Source organism: Mastigoproctus giganteus, chromosome 14 (assembly GCF_048544385.1).
Source record: "Mastigoproctus giganteus isolate SK-2022 chromosome 14, ASM4854438v1, whole genome shotgun sequence".
NCBI lineage: Eukaryota > Metazoa > Arthropoda > Arachnida > Uropygi > Thelyphonidae > Mastigoproctus > Mastigoproctus giganteus.
In genome coordinates, this window is record NC_143588.1 from 61531637 (window position 1) to 61556529 (window position 24893).

The window sequence follows — 24893 nt, forward strand, 5'->3', positions numbered from 1 at the left end:
CACTTACCTCTTAGTTATTACAAAATCATTTAGCTCCCTCTTAGAGTTTGATAAACTTTTGACATCCACTCTACCTGAGGAATTTGTGGAACAAACAAAATACCCATTCAGTTTGTCAGTAACTTGAGATCATCAACAGTCGAATCATTAATATCAAGTAGACCAATTTAATTTATCCCCTTCCTTTTAGTGTTTACATAAGTAAATAAGTCTTTGCTGTTTTTCTTTGCAAAGATTTCTTTTAATCTGCCTTTGCTTGTGTAATCTCCTTTGTGACTTGATTACAGACTAGTTTATATCTACCATAGGCATCTGTGTCATCTGATAATTTCTGTGCATCCCATACATTTTTCTTCTCTGGTATGAGTCTCATTTAGTTTGACATCCATTTAATCCTAAACCTCAAACAGTATTTCTTAGTTGGTACGAATAGCCTAGTAGCTTCTATGAGTAATTCTTTGAATGCATCCCATTTCGAATTGGCTGATAGTAACATCATCAGTTGGTCCTTCTGTATAGAGTTTAAAACTGTTTGAGACTACTATAGTCATCTTTATAAAAGCAAAAACCCCTTCCCTTTACCCTCATGGTAGCTACTTTAAATAAATCTCACATCAATACAGTGTGATCACTGCCACCTAATGGTTCCTTTATCTGCAGATTCTTGATGCATGAATAATCACCGCTGATAATCAGATCAAGAGTATTAGCCCCTCTGGTTGCTTCTCTAACATGCTGCTGTAGAAAACAGTCATCCAATTAATCCACAAAAGTTTTGCTAGTGTGTGCATGACCAACCCACAAGTTTCAGTCCTTTTTCATATCATTTAATTGTCTTTGTTTCATGCATTTCTTTTTTGAAACTATTGCTGCAGTTTAATTTACTAAATAGTACTGTAAATTAATCATGAACATAGAGCCCACAATCATAGTCAACAAGAAAAGAAATCAGTGCTACAGTAGTGCTGAAATAAAATCAAAGCAGAACAAACCAACATTCTTAAACCTGAATGGTGATGAATTGTCATGTGGATTGTTTTCATCTGCAAGTATTTGTAGTGGTAAAGGGAAGAATAAATATCCTGCTTGAAATATTATTTACTAACAGTCACAAAATATAAATAATTATTTTACATTGCTGTGCATATTTCATTACCTTGTTTACTTTTGTGAATGATCTAAGATGAGTTATTGTCAGCTGTGTTTTTAGATGTATGAATATAGTCAAGGGAATGAATATATGAGAGGTGATTTTTTTTGGTTATAATTGGTTAGATATACACCGATGAGCCAAAACATTATGACCAGCAAGTTGTTATGCAAATCGAAGCAACTGCAGGTGAACTACAGCACGGGTCGGGACACAGTATAAAAAACACCTGATACTGAGCTCCGTTAATCAGTGTTACTTTTGTTCTTCTGATGGGAAAGGCAGCAGACTTAAGTGAGTTTGACAAAGGCCAAATTGTAATTGCCAGACGACTGGGTCAGAGCATATCCAAAATGGCACGGTTGGTGGGACGCTCAGAGTCAGCCGTGGTTAGTACCTACTGAAAGTGGCCGAGGAGGGGAAACCCACGAACCTCCAGCGAGGTGTTGGACGACCACGGCTCATCAATGCTCGAGGTGAGCTAAGGCTCTCGTGGATGGTATGTGGCAACAGAAGAGAGACTGTGGCCCAGCTAGCTGGTTATTAAAACTCCTGGTGACACTAGTAATGTGTCACAACACACAATACATTGAACCCTGCTGAAAATGGGGCTGCGTAGACGCAGGTCGTTCCAAGTGGCCATGCTAACCACGATTGACCAGCGACAGCGCCTACAATTGTCACGCGAGCATCAAAACTGGACCTTGAGTGATTGGAAGAAGGTTGTCTGGTCCGATGAATCACGTTTCCTGTTGCACCATATGAACAGCCGAGTACATGTGCGTCGTTTACCTGGGGAAGTGATGGTGCCTGGATGCACCATGGGACAAAAACAAGCCAGTGGCGGCAGTGTTATGCTTTGGGCGATGTTCTGCTGGGATACCCTGGGTCCAGTCATCCATGTGCCGGGCACTCTGACATCTACCACCTACCTAAACATCATTGCTGACCAGGTACACCCTTTCATGGCAACGGTGTTCCTCTCTGGTGGTGCCATCTTTCACCAGGATAATGTGCCATGCCACACCGCCTGAAATGTTAGACTGGTCTGCAGAACATGATGAAGACTTCCAGGTATTGCTCTAGCCTCCAAATTCCCCAGACATCAATCCCATCATGCATCTGTGGTTAATGTTGGAACAGCAACTCCGATCTGCAGTGTCTCAACCACGGACCTTACAGGAGATGCTGGTTACATGTTGGTACCAGATACCACAAGACACATTTAGAAATTTTGTAGCATCCATGCCTCACCAGGTATGAGCTGTTTTGGCTGCACGTGTAGGACCAACATCATATTAGGGTAGGTGGTCATAATGTTTCATCTCGTAGGTGTATAAGTGAAAATGTGAAGCAGGGAGCATAAATTTATGGATGCCTGTATTTGTGAAATGAATTAGAAAAATTGTTTTTTTAGGAAGTTTAGATCTTTTCACTGATCTAAACTTCCCAAACTGATAATTAGTTTAGTCCATTAATAATAGGAACCTAATGCTGAACCAAAGATAAGCCATAATCCCAGAGATAGTTAAAAAAATTTTATAATATAATATAATAGAGATAGGTAATGTTTATGCATTGTGCTATATTTTAGGCACACTTAATATTTTTAAATTAATTGAATTTTTTCGTTTTTATAGTTAGTAAATAATTTCTATAAATAGCTTCCAAGAAAAGTAAATAACTAATGAACTTTTCACAGATTGTGTATAAAAAGTGATAATTTTTAATTCACTTGACATGACATATGCTTGACTGTTTTTTGTAATGTACTTTATTTCCTCTTAGATTTTAATAAAAATTAAAATGCGTTATTTCTGTAATTAATAGGATAAACAAATAATACAATCTATTATTTATATACAGGCTGGTTCCATAAGTAAGGAAACTATTTTGAATAACTGCTGACTTAAATATGTATAAGTTACAGGTAGTTCTCGACTTTACGAGTTAATTTGCTCCTAATGTGCAAAGCGGGAATTTATTTTCCATAGACATAATGTTAAAAATAGGGGTCACGTTCTGAACAATTAAATTAGTTAGCTAATTAGTTTATGTTTAAACAATGATTGATTTATCCAAAGAAATTAAAACATAGCCTGCAAAATCAAGCAAATTATAATAATAAAGAAATTATTTACGACTTACAAATATTGTTATTTGTTATTTGTTTTTTTTTTTAGGAGCATTAGCAACTAAGGCCATATTGCTCCGAGATATGCGATGGTCATTCCCTGACCTTTTCGCATCCTCCGTATTTAGTGGTGATGGGTTCAAACCGAACCCCGGTCTAATCAAGAAGCGTGTGCTACGCACTGCTGCTCCTTCCCACCTGGCTATGGAGGGGCCCTTACAAATGTTAAAGAATGTTTATTCTTCATCATCATCGACTAAATGTACACTCGTTGATCACTCATGGCTTGGCACTCATTGGTTTGTTGCACAAGGAGTCATCTTCTTCAGAAATGCTTCAAGAGGCATTTGTTTATAATCTTCTCTTTTAATTATAAATTTCACAATTGCATGCATAAGCATTTTTTTAATGGAACGCACAAATTGCGACTAACACGATTCACGTGGAGTAACGAGTTTACGAAGCTTAAAAAAAAAGGAATGAAGAGAAGATTCTGAAAATTTGTTTTTTATATGATTGAAGATTTCAGTAAAGAGCAACCACATTTCACCATAATAACAAAAACCCACACAATTCCAGCTATTGGTATTTTCACAAATGCAATAACGTTGAGTTTACTACCCATTTATAATTGCTTGCAGTAACCGGAAAGTGCAAATTGTTTTTACTATTTTATGGCCGTGACCTCCAGAAATGTGTTTTAAAAAAAATATCACAAAGGCATTCAAAATTGATTCTTATAATGGAACATATGATAACGATGAAAGTGTAGTGCATTTTAATGATTTGAATTGGTAACTAATACAATTTACAAACCACGCTCGCAACCTTAAAAATGACATTTTAGAAAGATAAATAGCTTAGTTATACAGAGAAATTTTCAACTGCTGAAATCTTGAAATGAATTATAAAAAAACAGTGTTATTGGGTTCACATTACGATGGTGTCTCTGGAACTGATTAATATCGTAAAGCGGGGTACACTATATTGTATAGCTATGTACGTGATTTGGAATGGGGTATTTATGAATGTTTAACATTCATTTTTTGCAATGAATGTTCATATTTTCAATTTTTTTGATATTTGATAACTTGGGAAAGAAAACTCATAAACCCGGGAACTCGTAAAGCGAGAACTGCCTGTATTTGATTTTTTTTTTTTTTTTTTAGTTTCAGAATAATTTGAACTTAGGAAAAGTACCATGAGGCCTTCAATAAAGGAGAGGATTGAAATTGTAGTGGCTTGTAAAATATGAAAATGCCTCTGAAGCTACATGCCAGTTCAAGAAGTTTTTTGTATTTAGTAAATTAATAACAAAAGACTAACTTGTCAAAAAGTAGTGGATGTTTTTTGAGGAGTAGATATGCAGTACTTGCATCAAGAATTTTTCTTTTCTTTGCATTTACCATATTGCCCATACATTCTTCTGGTCAGTGTGGTATCACAAATGACTTCTAGCATTTCAACTGCTTATATAAGGATAACTCAAAATATGTACAGTGGTGCCTCGCAATTCGACTATAATCCGTCTCCAAATTAGAGTCGAATTGTGGGTCAATATTTTTTATATAAGTTTATGGAAAATTGATTAATTCGTTCGGAGAGAAATACAGTATTATTGACTTTACTATATTCTACCATATAACAAACGAAATTACAAAATACATAATGAGTACATACATTTCATTGAGCCTTAGATGTTGGAAGGATGTTTTATTTATCTTGTTCTACCCTTTCTCTTCTCCTCTTGGCTTGAATGGGGAGGAGGAATTGATCAAGGGTGGACTCTCTCCCTCTTTTTCAAGATAGCCTTGAAGTGATGCATAGTAGTGTTGTTAAACAAGTCTGTCATTCTAGTTACAACAGCAGTGTTGGGGTGCCATTTTAAACAAGCAGACTGCACCTTCTCCCAAAGGAATAAAATTTCTTTAATGGCAGCTGTTGGCATCTGCCCTTTTTCCCTGTCTTCTTCTTCTTCAAGTGAAATTTCCTTTTCTCTCTCTTTTGCTTCCTGTTCGCTGAGTGTTTTGAGTTCTTCCATGGTTGGTTCGTCATCGTGATCCTCCACAAGCTGTTCCATATCAGCCTCATCAACTTCTCCTATGTCAAGGTTCTCCGCCGTCAAAATGATTTCTCGCATGGCCGCAGTTGCCTCTGATTCTTCAGCGGCTTGGACTGCATTATTGTCATCCCAAAAAAAGGAAGGAACGAGTTTCTTCCATGATGCACGAAGGGTCCTCTGTGTCACTCCCTCCCAGGCAGTTTTAATAAAGGAAATAGCTTGAAGAATATTGAACTCAGTCTTCCAGAACTCCTTCAGTGTCTTATCAGAAGAATGTCACGTAAAAAAGCTGTGAAAGCCTTGGTGTAAAGTTTTTTTAAAACAGGCAATTACTTCTTGATCCATGGGTTGGATCAGTGATGTGGTGTTTGGAGGCAAAAACTGAACTTTGATGAAATCAAAGTCAATTTCAAGAATGTTTGCCAAGTCTTGGGGGTGGGCACTAGCATTGTCAAGAATCAGCAGTGCTTTCAAAGGTAAATTGTTGTCAATGAGGAATTTTTTTATGCTCGGGGCAAACTCCTCAAAAATCCAGTCTTTGAAGACTTTCTGGTCTACCCAGGCTTTTGCATTGGATCTCCACATCACTGGCAGCTTGGACTTGATGATTTTCTTCCCAAAGCAGCGAGGATTTTTAGAGTGGTAAACGAGAAGTGGCTTTACTTTAAAGTCTCCGCTTGCATTTGCTGCCAATAACAAGGTAAGCCTATCTTTCATAGGCTTATGTCCTGGGAGCGTCACTTCTTCTTGCGTGATGTATGTTCGATTTGGTAAGCACTTCCAAAATAACCCAGTTTCATCCCTGTTAAAAATTTGCTGCGGCAAGTAGCCTTCCTTCATGAATAAATCTTCAAATTTTTCACAAACTCTTCTGCAGTCTTTTTATCTGCACTAGCTGCTTCTCCGTGTCTGAGAACACTATGGATACCTGTTCTACCTTTGAATCTGTGAAACCACCCACGACTTGCCTTGAATTCATCGGTTTGATCTGAGATACGTTCTGGAATTTTCTTCTGCAATTCTTCAAAAATTAACCTAGCCTTCTCACAGATCATTGCCTGAGTTACTGGATCTCCTTTCATCTGTCTTTCTCTAATCCAGGTAAGAAGCAGCTTTTCCATTTCTTCATTGATTAAAGATCTGTTTCTGTCAGAAATTTTCATTGCTCCAGCAAACACCCTAGCACCTATAATCTTGTCTCTTTGTTGCCAAAAAAGTTGCCACGGTTGACCTAGGGACGCCATACTCTTGAGCTACATCTGTAATTGTTCTACCTTTCTGCACGTTTTCTATAATTTCTTTCTTCTTTTCTATGCTGAACCAAGTGTGTTTCTTTCCTGAATTATTCCACTGTTCACTTCTCTTTGGACCCATTATCAAATTTCACTCAAAAAATAAATAACTGCCAAAGCACAAAATTTTTTACTTTATGAGAAATGCAGAATTATAAATTAGCACAAACAACTAGAGCAAACGTGAACTCAGACTACGATTATTAACAAGATAATATTGTCTCATAATTGAGGAAGAACTGACGGCATACCTGTAGCTATCTTTGAGGGCGGCTAACGTAGCTGAACGATTGAGGGATCTATTCCTGCTTTATCTATCATTGGTTAAATGTTACTCTCGCTCTTTAATACCATTGGTTAAAATGTATGAAGCAGCCGTCACTATTTAGTGCTCTTTAGTAACGTTAAACGCAGTTACGTAGTCCCGCAAAGAATTCTATCGTGCAATATCATGTAGCATTTTAGCTGCCCCTCGAAATCAGACTGTTGAATAGCGGTACGTCGAATTGTGAGACTGTCGAATTGCGGTACATCGAATTGCGAGGCACCACCTGTATTGGGAAGGGAGGAAATTGTCTGATTTAAAAGTTGAAAATTTGTTCATTGGACATGTTATAAATGCAGCTGAGAACAAATTTTCAACGTCAAGTAGCAGTTAATTTTTCTTTTACTAGATAAGCATTTTAGCATTTTTTATTTATTTATTTTTTTTTTCTTTTTTTAATATGAACACAAAGGTATTACGTAATGTTGATATATTTCACTTTGTATGAAATATAATTACTTATCCTGTAAGAATTTTTTAGTTTTTCCTCACCAAATATATCATATTACTTGGATCACATATATGGTATTTGAGCTTGCGTATGCCACGAAGGTCCTATCTGTCGAAACAGTGAATGATAAATTTATCAACTGTAAATCATGTGGTCATAAACTACTCTAGCCTTTAATGAAATGAAAATTTATATACTGCAAAGAAGTTAAATTTTTTTGGAGTACTATGAAAATTTTTTCATAAATTTCTTATTAGGCACCCAGCTTGTTTGTTTGTTTGTTTGTTTACATTCTATGTATTTATCAATTGCTGTGTTTTTTTTTTTTTTTTTGTTTTTTTTTACTTAGGCAATTCTTGCTGGTGATTACATTCTTTCTCAGGCATCTAGAATTTTATCAGAAATTGGGAATGCAGATGTTGTACAGATACTCTCTCAGGTAAATTGTATTACAGATTTAAATTCAAATACTTTGACTTTTAATCACCAAAAAATATCCAAGGTCTTCAAGAAAAGATTCAACAGTCTTGAATGCCTACAGTTCTTATGTATTGTGCTGACATTGGTGAGTTTGCAACATTACGCATGTAAGACATGGGAGTTTATTATTCAAGGAAAAAATATTCAAAATGTGATCCCTGTGCATCCAAGACCATTTGCAGAGTTTCTTTGAAGTTTAATAACTGTAACCATTGTTTCTTCAGGGATACCTTCCACATCAGATTTCACCTTTCTGTCTTTCACTGGTTTGTGGATCAGTCCTATATTGTCCTTGAAATCCTTAAAAAGTGATTCCTAAATGTGAAATGACTGTTTCAACAGTCATTTCACAGATTTATTTAAGCTATGAATAACTTATTACTGTATGCATGCAGTATCATTAAGATACTGCATGCATACAGTAAGTTTGATAAAAACCTTTTTACACAAAAAAAACGCTTTCCTCAGTAGTTTACTCTATTTTGATTTCAGAATTCCCCACTAGGATATGTCACTAACTGGGGAAAACTCCATGTATTATCTGTTTGATAATACATGGATTATTGGTTCGAGCCCGTCACCACCAAATACGGAGGATGCGGAAAGGTTAAGGAATGACCGCCGCATATCCTGGAGCAATATGGCCTTAGTTGCTAATGCTCCTAAAAACCAAACAACAACAACAACAACATGGATTATTATCAAACAGATATTACATGGAACTTGCCAGTGCCAGCTCAATACATCAAAAAAATAGACATTCAAAAAAGTTATCTTTTAATTAAAAATAAATCCCATTTATGTTGTTATGGAAGTTTCTGGCACAAGGACTACTTAGGCCACATTGCACCTACCAGAGTAATTGAGGCTACATATGATATCCCATTTATGAATTTTTCCATAAATAACATTATGATCTTATATCTGCATATGAAATTTTATAAAAGTAACTTGAATATCATAACTTGTGTTTATTATCAGCCAACTTTCAATACTCTATGAAATAAAATTATTTTACTTCAGACCTTGAACATAATTAAAATGCATTACGCTACCTTTTGCTTATTCAAGTGAAAGGGACCATTTTTCAAGCAATACAATTCACTTATCTATAATTACAACTAAACTGCTCACTACATAAAGATCTGGAGTCATTTCTCTAGTGTTCCTGGATTTTAATCCATCCACTAATGGGAGTTGTGGCAATGCACAAATCCTCCATGGAACACTACTTTATCTAACCAGAAATGATTATTGACCAGATCAGTCCTCTTTCTATGATAGCATGTGTCACATATGGTGAGTATGGACTTGGCACACCCAGGATCTTCTTCTTCTTCTCTCTCTCTCTCTCTCTCTCTCTCTCTCTCTCTCTCTCTCAGGGTAACTTGGGGAAATTTTTTTTGGCTGGTGCAGCATAAGCCTCAGGCTTCCTTGCACTGTATAGCTAATAATAATAATTCCATGCCTATATCACGTTTTTCCAGAATTAACCTTGTGTGTTTATATATATATATATATATATATATATATATATATATATATATATATATATATGAGGGTTTTCATGTGTAGCAATCCAATTCCTTATTCATCACAGAATGATAGGCTAATTGATTGAGCTTCTCCTGTAGCTCCTTATCAATTAGCTGATGAATATCAGCTGAAAAGAAGTTCATTTTTTTAATTAATTAAAAAAAAAGTCACATGTAGTTCAGTGCATTGGATTACTAGAAATGAAAACATTACTTGAATTACACTCATCTGCATTGGTAACTCTGGCATTTGTTACTTAGCTTTATTATATTTTTGATAATTTTGCTTTGTATAATCATTCATATGCTTCACAATTTTTGTTTGGTTGAATTACTGTTTTGAATCTTCTGATGTGAATACTTGCTCATATCATGTCATGTCAGTGAAATTATTCTTGTAGGAATGAAATCCCTTATTCCACACTCCACCTTAAAATCTTCTCTTATCTAAACCTTGGTTTTCCCATAAATGTCCTAAGGCTGTTCAAGGTAATGCTGCATATTGCAGTTGGTTTGCATCCAAATCTTCAGGTTCATTTTCTGCCTAAACTAAAGCTCGCAACAATTGTATAGTAGTTATTAATCAATCCAAACTAAATTTTGAACAGGCTAAAGTAGAAAAACTTGCTTCTTGTCCAAATAGTAGTCAAGCATTCTGGTCTCTCTTGCCAAAGCATTGGCCACAACTTTTGTCTGTCTATACTTCCACTCTGTCATCAGAAGTAGGGTTCCACAAAGATCGGTTATTGTCCTGCTGTTGTTTCTGGTTTTCATAAATAACATCAGTGAAGTGATAGAGGGTGTGACGTCAAAATTTGCAGATGATGTAAAGATTGGAAAAGTCATAAATGATCACTGCCAGGCAGGATGACTTGAACAGGCTTTGAGGGTGGCCAGAAAATTGGCAGCTATGATTTAATGCAGCAAAATCTTTCAGTTGGGAAATAGAAACCCCAAAATAACTACTTTTGGTGGGGTTGAATTTAAATCAGTAGAGAAAAAAGCATCTGGAAGTTAAGATACGAAGTTCTCTGAGCAGTGTAAACAGGCAGCCAGGAGGGCCCATGTTGTTCTACCAATAATTTATCAAACAATAGCCTGTAGCAATAGGACATCATGATCCCACTGTATAAGGCAGTTGGACTGCATTTGGAATACTATGTCGAAGTATGAAGACCTTATCTAAAAAAAAGACACTGAACTTCTTGAAGGTCCAAAGAAGGGCAAGCTATACAACCTGACAACCAGGCCTTAGAGGGGACCTGACTGAGGTCTATAAAGTTCTGAGAGAGGATAGTAAAATGAATGAAGGCAAAATTTTCACTATTATAAAGGATTCCAGGACTAGGGGCCATAAATTCAAATTATGGAGTAAAATATTTAGACTGGATTGTTGGAAGTTTTCCTGTACCCAGTGAGTTGTTGGTGGTTGCTGGAACAAGTTGCCTCCACAAATAGTTGAGGCTGACAGTTTGAAGGAATTCAAAGGTCAACTGGTGTTACCAATGGGAAGAGGGAAGCACATAAACAGTCTACTTTTTATACATATTTTGTATCTTTATATTTTTATTATTTTTGATTTATTTGTTATTATTGTTGGTTATTCATTTTTATTTAATTTTAATTTTTAAAAATTTTATTTTATTTTTTTACTAGTGCAGCAAAAGCCTGGCTTATTTGCACTGTATGGCTAATACTGATGCTCTCTTAAAACCTTATAGTTATATTTCTTCCTCAGCTAAACCAGCTAAAGATAGAGCTGACTTATTAGTATCCTACTATTCTTCTAACTGTTGTGTTGACTATCATGGTAACCAATTGCCTTTACACGCCACTCAGTGACTCCTGTGGACTTCCATAAAAAGGATGTCAGAAAAATTTGAACAGTCTTGGTGCCAAGAAAACTCCAGGTCCTGATGGCATTTCTCCACTTGTTCTCAAAACCTGTGCTACTGTTCCCCAAGGTTCAGTTTTTTTTTCTCTCTCTTTTCATCTTGTGTATTAATGACCTTCTTCCACTGACTGAAAATTCTAACCGTAGTTTTGCTGATGATAGCACATTGCATTCCACCTTCCAGTTTGAGAAACCTTATCCCACACAAACAGCATCAACTGCTGAAATATACACCACTATTTACTTAAATGCTGATCTCCAAGTAATTCTTCAATGGGTCAATTGATAATTTAGTTAATTTCAGTCCTTCTTAAACTCAGCCCTATGTTTATATCTCACAAAAAATAGTCTACTGCTCCTATGCTTCAAAGACACTCAGATTTCTAGATATCTGTAGAATAGATGTGCGGAAATTATCCTTTAGCCAGAAGGTGGTTAATTGCTGGAACAAACTTCCATCTGTCGTTGTGGAAGTTGATAGGTTAAATAAATTTAAGGAGGAACTGGACAAACATTTAGAGGGAATGGTTGCATGAAATTTTTTTTTTTTTTTTTTGGCTGATGCTGCATAAGCATACACTTGCTGATGCTTATGCAGCAAGTGTATGCTGATCACAGATATTGTTTCCTCTGCATCTCAAAAACTGAGTTTTCTTTTTTGTTCTTAGTGTTACTTTTCTTTTAAACAACTACTCACCCTACAAATATGCCCTACTGTTGAATATTGTTTCTACATGTGTGGTGGAGCTCCCAAAACTTTTCTTGGGCTTTTTTCTTTAGATACTTTCTATAGGGACTGTTCCTCTGCATTGGCATCTTTAATTCTCCCACTCTTTTCAAAACCAGTCCTAAAACATATTGCAAACGTTCAGCATCCATTTATTGTCCAGTTTCCAACTCACAGAACCAACTTTTCTTTTGCTTCATTTATCCCTTCGACTTCTGTTTTCTGGAACAACCTTCCTTCACATGTATTTCCTGAAAATTAAAATCTAAAAAAATTCAAGTACAATGTCAACAACTATCCTCAGTCTTCTGAGCCTTCAACCCTTGCATGGTACTAAGTACTGCAGGTTGTAATACCTTTCATGTTTGTGGTTTTCATAAAAAAAAAAAAAAAACCACACACACTCTTAAAATCATCTTCTTCACAACTCATATAGTGATGAGCATAACCAGTTAATTCAATAATCAATTAATATCCATAATCGATTATTTTGATTATGAAAAAAAAAAAAGAAAAAGAAATGGCAGTGAATGTAATGTCTGCATAATCTTACATGTATGTGTGTGTATGCACCCGTATTGGTTACATTTCTGATTATACTTTTCTCTTTGTTAATCAAAAATTCACAATTGATTATGCAAATGCTATAATAGTTATGGCCATTGCTAAACTCAGGTGTGAATGGGTTAAAGTTAACTGCAGCCATTATCAACCCACTGCAGGATGGAAGTATCCTCAACAATTCATGCTGAGGGAAATGGACCATAATCTACCACGCTGGTCCAGTGCGGGTTGGCAGATCAACCGTATTTAGCAGTCAGGGGCTTGAACCCCGGTCTACTCAAAGAGCGTGTGCTACTGCACTGCCGCTCCTGACCACTCGGCTACGGAGGCCGTGAATGGGTAGTATAAAATAATTGCCAAATTTAAAATCCTTTAATTTCTGTATCAAGCAAACTGAATTCCAGCAATTTTTCTAGTAATAGTATAATAGTGGCATGTGATGCAAGAAAGCAAGCATATGAGCTTATGTATCATCAGCCAAAAAAAATTCACACCAACAGCAAATTGTTACCAAGTTGCTGTAGGTAGCATCATCAGTTGGTCCCACTGTAAAGAATGGCACCTCCATAGCCAGTTGGGCAGGAGCGGCAGTGCATAGCACACACTTCTTGATTAGACCGGGGTTCGAGCCCGTGACCACCAAATACAGAGGATGCGGAAAGGTCAGGGAATGACCACCGCATATCCCAGGAGCAATATGGCCTTAGTTGCTAATGCTCCTAAAAAAAAAAAACCAAATAACCGTAAATAATTTAAAAAGTGTCTGAGACCACTGTAGTCACCTTTACAGAAGCAAAAACCCTTTCCTTTACCCCTGATGGTAATTATATCTTAAAGTAAATCCCACATCAGTACATTATGATCATTGCTGATAACCAGATCAAGAGTATTACCCTCTCTGGTTGCCTCTCGAACGGCGCCTCCGTAGCCAGGTGGGAAGGAGCAGCAGTGCATAGCACACGCTTCTTGATTAGACCGGGGTTCGAGCCCGTCACCACCAAATACGGAGAATGCGGAAAGGTCAGGAAATGACCACCGCATATCCCGGAGCAATATGGCCTTAGTTGCTAATGCTCCTAAAAACCAAATAACAAACAAACAACAACAAACAGCCTCTTGAACGTGCTGCTGCAGAAAACAGTCATCCAAATCACTGTCATCATTTCTTTAAATTTCATTTTTCCAAGTTTACACTAAATGGTGTCCATCTCTATTTACAGGATAGCAGTTTATAAAACAACTCCTTTTGTTAAATGCTATTTATTTGAAAGTAGCAAAATACCAAGGCGGCTTGTTATAAGTCGAACAGTTAGCAGTAGTATGAGAATATTAAGAACCTGTAAAAAGAATTTTTTTTATTGCAATCTGAACTAGTAGGCCAAGAGTATATAAAAAGAAATTGTCCAGCTATGTGCAGATGCTTTCTTGCTAGGTTTTAGATAAATCCTTTAATTTTCACCATTTATCAAATTTTAATGGTTCATTCACATATTCTGCACATGACACATTTTATTTCACATTGCATCTTGTAATGGTTTAGATTTACAAGAGTGTTGTAGTATATTGCACACTGCTTTTCCTTGCTGTCTAATACAAAATAAATGGCTATCCAGAGGCAAATATTTTAGTACAGGAATACCTTGCATAGCGCAGTTTCGAACAGCGCAGGTTTCACTATAGTGTGGTTTACAAATTGAAAAAAAATTAACTGCGTTACACACCAATACATTTGATATGTATGTATTATAATGCCAGCACATAGGCTAATGCGTTATGGATTCAAGGCCACGCTGACTGTTTTCGCAACTCCCATTATATAGGACTCTGATAGCAGTCACACATTAGTAAATACTTTAGATTCTGAGCGGTGAGGTCGTTGACTGTGCATAAGCTATACAAATATTTTTCGCTGTGTATTTTTATTAAAGATTATTTTTTTTAAAAATGTTACAGCTTTATATGCAAATATGAGTGAAAAGAAGAAATGTAATGGTGTTTAGTGTTCTTCTAGATCCAAACGTTGAACGAGGTGTGAAAGTAAGGCAGGTGTTGCAAAATGCTTTTTTCTTTGCAAGAACTTTGTGTGCATCAATTTATAGTGAACAAATACCTATATATTTTTGAAATTCAACCCGTATAATCAAATTGTCGGAATGCATTACATTAAAATACATACTAATAATACCTCGATCAGCACGGTTTCGCATAGCGCAGTATTTTTTTGGCACGAATTAACCGTGTTATACAAGGTATTCCTGTATATTTAAAATTAGCTCTGATTAGCAAAATCAGAACTTTATTAGAGACACTTTCCAAAATACACACTTTAGATAGTCTCATCTGAAATGTATAATTTTAAAATAATCTTAATAAATTATTAACCATAGCAAGAAGGGAAAGAAGCTACCATGAGCAACCTCAGCCTTTCACTTCTGATAAACAGTACCACTCCCCAAAGAGCAGCATGTTATTATTTACTTGTAATACATCGCATCACCTAGATAGCTGTCTCAGAAATTCTTTATTGGTATAATAGGCAAAACTAGGCACCAGATCTGACTATATAATCTGACAACCTAGTGCTGAAATATTATTGATAACTTTTGGTATTGAAACAATACTAAAAGTTATCAATATTTCAATACTCAAATTTAGATCAAATGCTTCAGGTATACAGGTGCTTTAAAACATATTTCTTAGCTTTCAGATGCCTGAAGCTTTGCTCTAAATTTACTGAAGTTATTATTTAAATCAACAGCAAGAAAGATCATCTCTATACCAATTCCTAAATAAGTGTTTCTCCCCCCTCTTGAAGGATATGATGTTTAGAAATAATTAAAAAAGTTAAAAAGATGGCATTACAAATATTAGTTACAAACAAAAAAAAAAAAAGCGCATTTTAGCAAGCAAACATCGGGATCGTGATTTCTTTCTATAAACTACTACCATATTTATGAATATGTAGATTAAAAAATTAATAAAAACTTTCAATCATTTTATTAGGGTTTTCTAAACTAATATACAAGAAAAGTAATTTACTGTCTACTTTGATCCAGTTTTACCAAACATAGTTATATAACATAATTGAAAATTTCTATTCTCTTTATTTATTTCAAGTTTTCCTCCTCCCTCTTCTGTATGACTTTACAATGTTTTCAATGTGATAGATTTTGGTAGATCTTGTTCAAGGTGAATTCATGCAAATGGGTTCTAAAGAAGATGAAAGCGAAAGATTCTCCCACTATCTAGAAAAAACTTTCAAGAAAACTGCAAGCTTAACAGCATACACTTGTAAAGCAGTAAGTATATATATACATTTTTTTTTTTTTTTTGATAAATTTAATTGGAAAATTGTATAATATACAGTAAAACCCCCGCTATTTGTGGTATCCGTATTCGCGGTTTCGCGTTCGCCGATTTAATATAAAATGAAATCTAAAAAAATGTGAATTTTAAAGCGCTGTGAATATTTTCCGCCATAAAAAAAAAATGGGCGTGGCTAGAATTATCTTTCCCGGTCAAAACAGCGCTCAGTGGGTGGGGGGAGAGGGGTGACAAAATCGCGAGCGTGGATGTTTCTCGCTAATCCTTGTTCAGTATGTGTTATGCGCTTGTCATGGAAGGTTTTGTCATTTGCTTTTAATTTATATGCTTATAAATTGAATAAATTTATCAATTTATAAATTGATATGCTTACAAAATGATAAATCTACCGTTTACTTTTTTGAGTGTGTTAACGGAAGAAAGTGACTTTATTGGGGACAAGTTCTTTCTAACCCATACAAAAATATGGCTACGAATAACAAGGGAAATGTGAAAAGATCAAAGAAGGTGATGACATTAGCGAATAAAATTGAGTTATTAGGTGAAAGTGTCTCCTCAGTGACAAAACATTATAAAATCAATGAGTCAACGGTACGATCAATCAAGAAATTGGAAGAAAAATTCCGCCGTAGTGTCCGTGAAAACGCGCTAATTGCTTAAAAAATTTGCTCTATAACTCGTGATGTTAAATTAGGAAAAATGGAAAAAGCTTTAAATCTGTGGATAGAAGACCGAACTCAAAATAAAATTCCGTTAAGTTCACTCATCATTCGTGAAAAGGCAAAACTCCTTTATCAACGCTTTAGCGAGACTAGTTTAAGTTTTTTAGCTAGCAAAGACGCTGGTTTGAAAGATTTGTTTGAAATTTCTAATAAATATTACATTTAATATTAAATTGTTTCTTATTTTCATTTCGATGCCATATGCTTGCATTTCACTATGTACATAGTCATATTATGAAGGTACATATAATACATACATAGACAAAATTTTAGACCAGTTTTTCTTATATATTTCATACTTTGGAACGGAACCCCTTTATTACTATGGGAGCCATAACAGTGTTTCCGTTATTCACGACATTTCTCAGGAACGTAACCCCCGCGAATAGCGGGGGTTTACTGTAATTAATTATGAAGGTTCCAAAATAAATATAAGAGTTGTTGTTTCCACAGAAAAAATTATGCATGTTAGGAGAAATTATTTGCATTGCTTTTTTTTTTCTTTCTTTATTCATCATATGTAAGTTAATATCTTGGAGATTGTCTCAATATTCATGTAGTTTTTTGGAAGTATTACTACTGTTTACAATCAAACCGAGGTGCATGTGCACTTTATTGCAATGGTATACTCAAATTTTGGGAAGGTATTTTGTTTTCTTATTGCAAAATAATTATAATTGGCATCAATTATAATTATTTTATCTCATTTTTCTTTCTTTCTTTATTGTTTCACACTAGCACAACTGTCAGAGGTTTCTGCTTATTCTTACTTTTGCACGATATCATGATGCAATAACTTTTATATCACAATTTCCAGTTGCCTCTTTTTAATATTTTAGTTAGCTAATTATGCTAATATATTCTTCCTTCATATTCAGAAAGTTAATTACCAAAATTAAATAAAACATTTGTTTGATTTAATTTTGCACTGTACATATTGGAATATTATACAATATTAATTAAAATAGAAAGAAAGATGATACCTAACTTGTGATTATATCAAATGTCTATTTGCTTTTAATTGAACTTTGCGAGATTGTGCTCATTTTCTTTAATTGAACCAAATTTTTTGTTCATTAAACTGAAGTTAATAAATATTGTAAAAATAAAGTTAATAAATATTATACTTGGTTAATATTTGTTAACCTTTACAAGTGTGACAATGTCACCCTTCATACAAGTGTTTGTTGTTCAAAGCATTAATAACCTCAAAATAGGCAAAAACTGTAATGTTTAAAACTGTTCACTTTTGATGCTATCCTTTATTTTAAGACTGTAGTGAATGTAACTATGAATATAGTTGCATTTTTTTATATTGAAAACATAGTTTTAAATAATTTTTTTAAAATCAATCATCCATGGAGGCACTTTACACATGGCATTTTCACTTGTGTAACTGGCCTATTGAAATGGTGCAAATGATCAAGTAAGAAGTGCATGTTATGCACCATTTCATATTGTTTGCATCATTCCAAGTTATAATTTGGACTTGTTCATTTTAAATATCACTCTTTATTGCTTTTCATGAATATGCAAGTATATATGCATTTTTTATGGGTGGGGCTCCTAATGCTGTGTGTGTGTACAAACATAGGTGTTCCATATCCTACATCACATAATATATATCCACTCATACAGTATTCATTATTATTAACTATTTCCATTGATATTTACAACTCATACAATATATATATATTCATTATACAACAATGTGTTCTTTTATTTATATATTTATCATGGTTGTGGGGTCTTTTTGCTTTGAAGTGGCCCTAGTCCATAAAATACCTCTCTTTCACACATTTCTTCACAATATGTAGCATAAGCTTTTATATATAAAGAATGGCTCAAGAATTAATCCATTTCATTTTGATTTGGAAGATTATGACATGGCTACCAGTAGACATCTTTCCATGAAAATTTTCTACTGGATCAAATACACATCTATGAGGAATGCTATAACAATACCATTTGTAGCCAATTATTTTTTATGAGTAGTACACACATTTCTTTGATATATGAATGATAATAATTTTTTTTAACTTTTTGCCAAATTAAATACACATAGAGGAAGATACTATGACAATGTACTTTTCAAATAAACAATCTGTAACATGTACTGTTTTGGATGCAATATAAATTGAATGCAGAGTTTACCTTCTGTTTCTTTATCGACAACATTGATGTTTTCCAATGGAATAGAGTTTTTCAAACTCCCAAGTAATTCAATACTCATGAAGAAATCTACATAGGTATCACATTTCTTGGTCACAGCAAGCAGTCTGCCTTGAGGCAAAAAGTGGTTAGCTCCTAAGCTTCATAATGGGAAGTGGTGAGTGACACTTCAAATGTCTAAAGCTAACAATAGCATTAAAACTACATTTAATCTGTGAACTTCTTTTTTTTCGTACAAATCGTATGGAAAAAAAGAAATAATAATTGACAGATTTCTATTAGTCTGATTTTAATGAAATTTAGTTTAGCTCAGCAAATATTTTTATCAAGTCCACGTACAAAATTTGATTAAACTCTATACACTGGGAGTTCCTCTGTTACATGTGAATGGACAGACAGATGGACGGACATTATGAACACAATAGGCACTTAGCATAGATATGCAAACATGTCTTAAAAAAATAATTCAGTTTTTATTTATTTTTTTTTTTTAACAAATTTTGATTATATATTTTTTGACAGTAATTGAATTTTAATGCTTAGCTATAAAGTTAAAATATGGAAAATCTCACTGCAGTTAAAATGTGGTCCAGAAATGTACTGACAAAAGGGGTTACAGCTTGGAATAAAGAATTAGCCTATGATCAAAATTTCTTAATCCCTAGACAAATACGTATCACCTTTGAAATTTGTAAATGTGACTGACTGGTAACACAAAGAGATTTTACATACTTCACATTTAGAAGCTATAATGCACAATTGCATTTTTTTTTTTTTTTTTTTTTTTTTTTACGGGTCAGTAATATAAACACTAAAAATAAAGTTTTTGTGATGGCAGTAGATTTTTATAACAGTTAAGTTTTTACACACACACAAAGATGAGCTAAAACATTATGACCATCAAGTCATTATGCAAATTGAAGCAGGTGAACTACGGTGCGTGCCCAGGTCGGGACACAGCATAAAAAACACCTGATACCGAGCTCCATTAATTAGTGTTACTCTTGTTCTTCAGCTGGGAAAAGCAGCGGACTTAAGCGAGTTTGACAAAGGCCAAATTGTAATGGCCAGATGACTGGATCAGAGCATATCCGAAACGGTACGGCTGATGAGGTTCTCACAGTCAGCCATGGTTAGTACCTACCGAAAGTGGCCTGAGGGGGGGAAAACCACGAACTGCCAGTGAGGTGTTGGACGAACACAGCTCATCAATGCTTGAGGTGAGCGAAGGCTCTCCCAGATGGTACATGGCAACAGAAGGGCGACTGTGGTCCAACTTGCTGGTAATTGGAATGCTGGTGATGGGAGTAATGTGTTGCAACGCACAATACATCAAACTCTGCTGAAAATGGGGCTGCGTTGCCACAGGCCACTCTGCATGCCCATGCTAACCACGGTCCACCAGAAGTGATTGGAAGAAGGTCATCTGGTCTAATGAATCATGTATCCTGTACCATGTGGATGGCCGGTATGTGTGCATTGTTTACCTGGAGAAGTGATTCTGCCTGGATGCACCGTGGTACGAAAACAAGCTGGTGGCGGCGGTGTCATGCTTTGGGCAATGTTCTGCTGGGATACCCTGGGTCCAGTCGTCCATGTGCTGAACACTGATGTCTACCATCTACCTAAACATCAGATAAGACCAACTAAAGTTCGAACTGGGTTCTATTAGTTAGTGCTCTTCAAAGTGTGTTTTTTAAAGTGGTGTCAATTTATCATTTTGGATTAAATTCAAGTCAAAGTAGATCTGTTTGGTTTGGTGAATCGACTGATGTTTATTTTATGCCTAACTTCTAAGGCGTTCTCCAGATATGAACGATTTTAAATCTTCACCCTTATCGTTCATAATGGCTATGCCCTATAGGTCCGGCCGTTGTTTTTAACTATCATCCTTTGCCTTAGTTTTAGACCATTTATCTTTAGATTTCTCTATCTTTTAGAGAGTTATGGATACCTTAATTAATTTCATATCAGTTGATACTGATTTTATAGTGAAATTGTATTAAGTATTGTGATTTTGAGGGGCATATTGTTTTGACGCGAATAATTCGTGTTTTCTTCTTCGGCCATTTAGTTAGAAATAACAAGTCACGTTACCTCCAGGGCGATCGGCCATTGGTCCTCCTGAAGCCAGGAACTTAAGTTAGAACTTTTAATTAGGAACATTTATTTATTAATTATGATGTCAGTAGTAATTAATACTAATTGTCTATTGAGTTAATTAATATGTGGTTATTAATTTTGGAACATACTATTTGCATAGCAGCTTTTGAAAGGGACTTTCTTTTACTGTGCATTGATACATCTGACTACTGACCCTCGGGTGACGTCAGCAGTCCTCTGTCATCCAAGAATACAATATGCAAATTTCTTCCCATCTCTTTCAGCACCCCCTACCGACAACAGTTGGAAACTCTTCTTTTCTGTTTATTATTTAAATTCTTCACTAGCCATTTCTGGAGATTTGACTAAAATTCAGTAGAACCATTCACACCCTGAACTTAAAAATTTCATCCCGGCACAGTAAGATGGTTGAAAATAATGAAAAGGATGAGGTTAGCACGTCTGAGAGAGACGAATTGGAGACTTCTAATTCTCTGCTTCTTCGAGCACCTGGCAAATCCTCCTCAAAGAAAAAGAAGTCCAAGAGGAGGTCCAGAGTTCGTCCTCAGCACTCCTCTTCCTGCACAGAAGAATAATAATTGTTTATCACCTTCCATAGACCATAATTACTCAGCTTCCACCTTGGACCAAAGAATCTCTACACCAATAACTGCCTCCATCCTCAAATTGATGGCAAACTCCACCTCAACTGCAGCTCCAAACACTCCTGTGGCTGCTGCTCCTGAGATGCAAGTCTTCTCAGGTGCTCACCAAACTCCATCAGCTCTGCCACTTCAAACCTGCCCCAGCAGACTTCTTGGCTACACAACTACCATCTGCTCTGGACCAAGTGGTCTCATCTGGGATCCCACCATCCAGTATGCTTGCCATTCCTGCACCACCTCCCTCCATCAGACCGTCTCAGTCTTGCACATGAACTTGGTGGCACTCCTCAACCAAGACTCCAAAAGATTCACCAAAGCCACTGGAAACTGACCAGGAACTTTGGACAAGCCTAGAAACAATCACAACAGCTCTTCTAATTGAGAATGAGAAGCTAAAAGCTGTCAACGAAGAAATCAAGACAAAATCTACAATACTGGAAAAGGCCTTGGATGTCTGCACTAAGCTTCCCCAGTCTTCACCCGAGCGGGAACGGGGCCTAACCACAGAACCTGAATCATCTACAGTGCCCTCTTATGCCGGCACTGTACTTAAGAACCTTCCAACCTCTAAACTGAGTGCCTCCATCCAAGGGCATCCACCAGACCAGTCGACAGAACCCCCAGCATATAAGAAAGAGAACCCTGATAAAACAGCAGAATCTGGTAGTTATCAGACCCATTAACTCCAAAGAATCACATACAAGTGAACAAATCAAGACCAAAATAATGACTGAGTTGAAATATGATCTCAAAACTATGAAAATAAAAGCAATAAGAAAAACTAGGAATACAGGCATAGTGATCGAAATGGAAACTAAAAAAGAAGCTAACAAAATTATGACCAGTGCAAAAATAACGACAATGGGTTTAAAGGCAGAGGCGCCAAAAAAGTTGGGGCTCTCTCTCTATCTATCATCATTTTTGACCTCAGTGACAACTTGACCCCACAGCAACTCACTGAGGAACTATACTGTAGGAACTTGCAGAAGTACTTCCCAGACTTAGAGGCAGATGCCTTAATCGCACCTAAATACTCGAAAAAAGTCTCAAAGGAAGAGGAGGCAAAAACTGGATTGTTCAACTCAAGCCTGGAAGGTCCTAAACAATCAAGCAAGGGTATACATAAACTGGCGCAGCCACCACTTTTGCGAACACGTGGCTGTGCCTAAATTCTTCAAGTGTTGCAGGTTCGGCCACACCTCATACACATCCAGACAGTGCCAATGTGCGGCCATTGTGCTGAAAAAGGCCACGAATTTAACGGCTGTCCTAACAAAACCAAAGATCCTATTTGTGTGAACTGTAAAAGTTTCAAAATGGACTCAGCACATTCCATCAGAGACAGAAAATGTCCAACATATATAAAAGCCAAGGGTCAGCACCAACAACGTCTCGATTATGGGGAGACACCTTAAAAAATTTAATTTCGAAGAGGTAAAAATAATGCAAATTAACGCACAATGGGCCCAGGCTGTGGTCGGGCAAATCAGGATTCGGGCAGACAAGGACAACACGGACGTAATTATCCTGCAAGAGCTGTACGCCCATAAGAACCAGGTCAGAGGCTATCCCTTGACCTACAAAGTCATCCAGGTGGAAGGGGAACCCCCTGGACAGCAATAGTTGTAAAAAAACCCTGACATCACAGCCACAAAGATAACCCAACTTTGCACAGCCTGGGCCGTATGTGCCCACATTATTACAGCGCTTGGAAACTTTTACGTCATCGCCCTATATTGCCATCCAGGCGAAGATATTGTCAGGGCTATAAGATACCTTCAAAGTGTACTAAACACCCTCCCAGGAGGCAGAATTATCGTCGGGGCAGATGTAAACTGCAGGTCTCCCATGTGGTACAGCACAACACCAGACCATCGAGGAGCAACAAACGGCCAAAGAGTGGAGGACTACCTGGGTAACTCCCCTTTCGGAATCCTCAATCAGCCAAACAACCTCCCCACTTTCAGCAGCACCCTTTGGGAAGCCACCATTGACATTTCTCTTGCTACAAGAAACACAGCCAGCTATATCTTCGACTGGAAGGTCCAAGATGATTGGATAACCTCGGACCACCGAGCCATTACATTCAGGATCACAAAATACCACAATAGACAACCCATTTCCAGAGTAATGCAACATAGATATGCAATAGAAAAAACAAACTGGGACACATTTAGGGGTGCTCTGCTGGAAATGGTGGGACAACAGCAGCAGAAACTCAGGCAAACTCAAAATCCAAACCTTCTTCAAAAAGAGATTACCACCCTATTAATACAAGTCTGCAATGCCACGATTAAAAGGAAAAAACCTTTTCCAGGAGCGGTGCCCTTCCATGAGAAAGGAGGTACAAGCTAAATGGAAAGCGTTCCAAAGGGCGAGAAGGTCTTGGCCTGACATGGAGGTTGAAGAACTTAAACAAGTATATCGAACAGCAAGAAACGCGTATACAGAAAGAATAAAGAAATCAAAGCAGCAATCCTGGGAGTGACTTGTCTCTTACACAGGGAAATTCCCCTGTGGGGTGGTGTACAAAATCACCACAAACAAACTCTCCAGGGAGAAGTGAACACCATTACGGAAAATCCACAGGGAAACCTAACCACCACCCGGAGGGATTCAGTCTCAAATATCTTAACGTTTTTCATTCAAACATTAACTGAGCAGCATGAGATCTGCAGAGAAAATGAAACCTATTGGACTGGACAAGTTGAACAGCAGTTCACACAGGAAGAACTCCTAGCTGCAGCAGCTCTTATCAAAGGGAAAAAATGTCTGGGGCCCGACTTGTTCGAGCCTGAGATTGTGAAGAAGGTTGTTGAGCTTGCCCCGGAGCTATTGCTGCACCTATTCAATCTCTGCCTACACACTGGCACCTTCTCGGATGACTGGAAGGTTGCAAACTTCCACAACAAGGGATGCAAGTTTGTTCCACCAACCAACTACCCGCTGGCTAAAGGCAAATTTCCGCACATCTATCCTACATCTGTCTTTCCTCAATTTTAATTTATGCCCTCTCAGGTGATTATTCTGAGCAAGAAGCAGTATCCCATCAGCATTGAGCATGCTCAAACCATTCAAGGCTTTGTACACCTCTATCAGATTACCTCGCTAGTGCCTAGTCTACAGACACTGTAATTTGCAAAACTTAAGCCTTTCTTCGTAAGAGCAACCCTTCGTTCCGTTCACTAACCTTGTTGCCCTTCTCTGTACTCATTCCAGCAGCTCTACATCCTTCTTGAAATGAGGCCTCCAGACCTGTATACAGTACTCAAGGTGCGGCCTGACTATTGCCT

The 24893-nt window shown here is 36.6% G+C and overlaps 1 protein-coding gene across 1 annotated transcript in view; it reads left to right on the forward strand.

Moving 5' to 3' along the window:
• qless (decaprenyl diphosphate synthase subunit 1 qless) overlaps positions 1-24893 on the forward strand; it is a 216008-nt gene that overhangs the window by 109256 nt on the left and 81859 nt on the right. Inside the window, exons 5-6 of the mRNA XM_090389078.1 lie at positions 7764-7853; positions 15782-15913. Of these exons, the coding sequence (XP_090245204.1) occupies positions 7764-7853; positions 15782-15913 (222 nt within the window). The remainder of the gene's footprint in view (positions 1-7763; positions 7854-15781; positions 15914-24893) is intronic.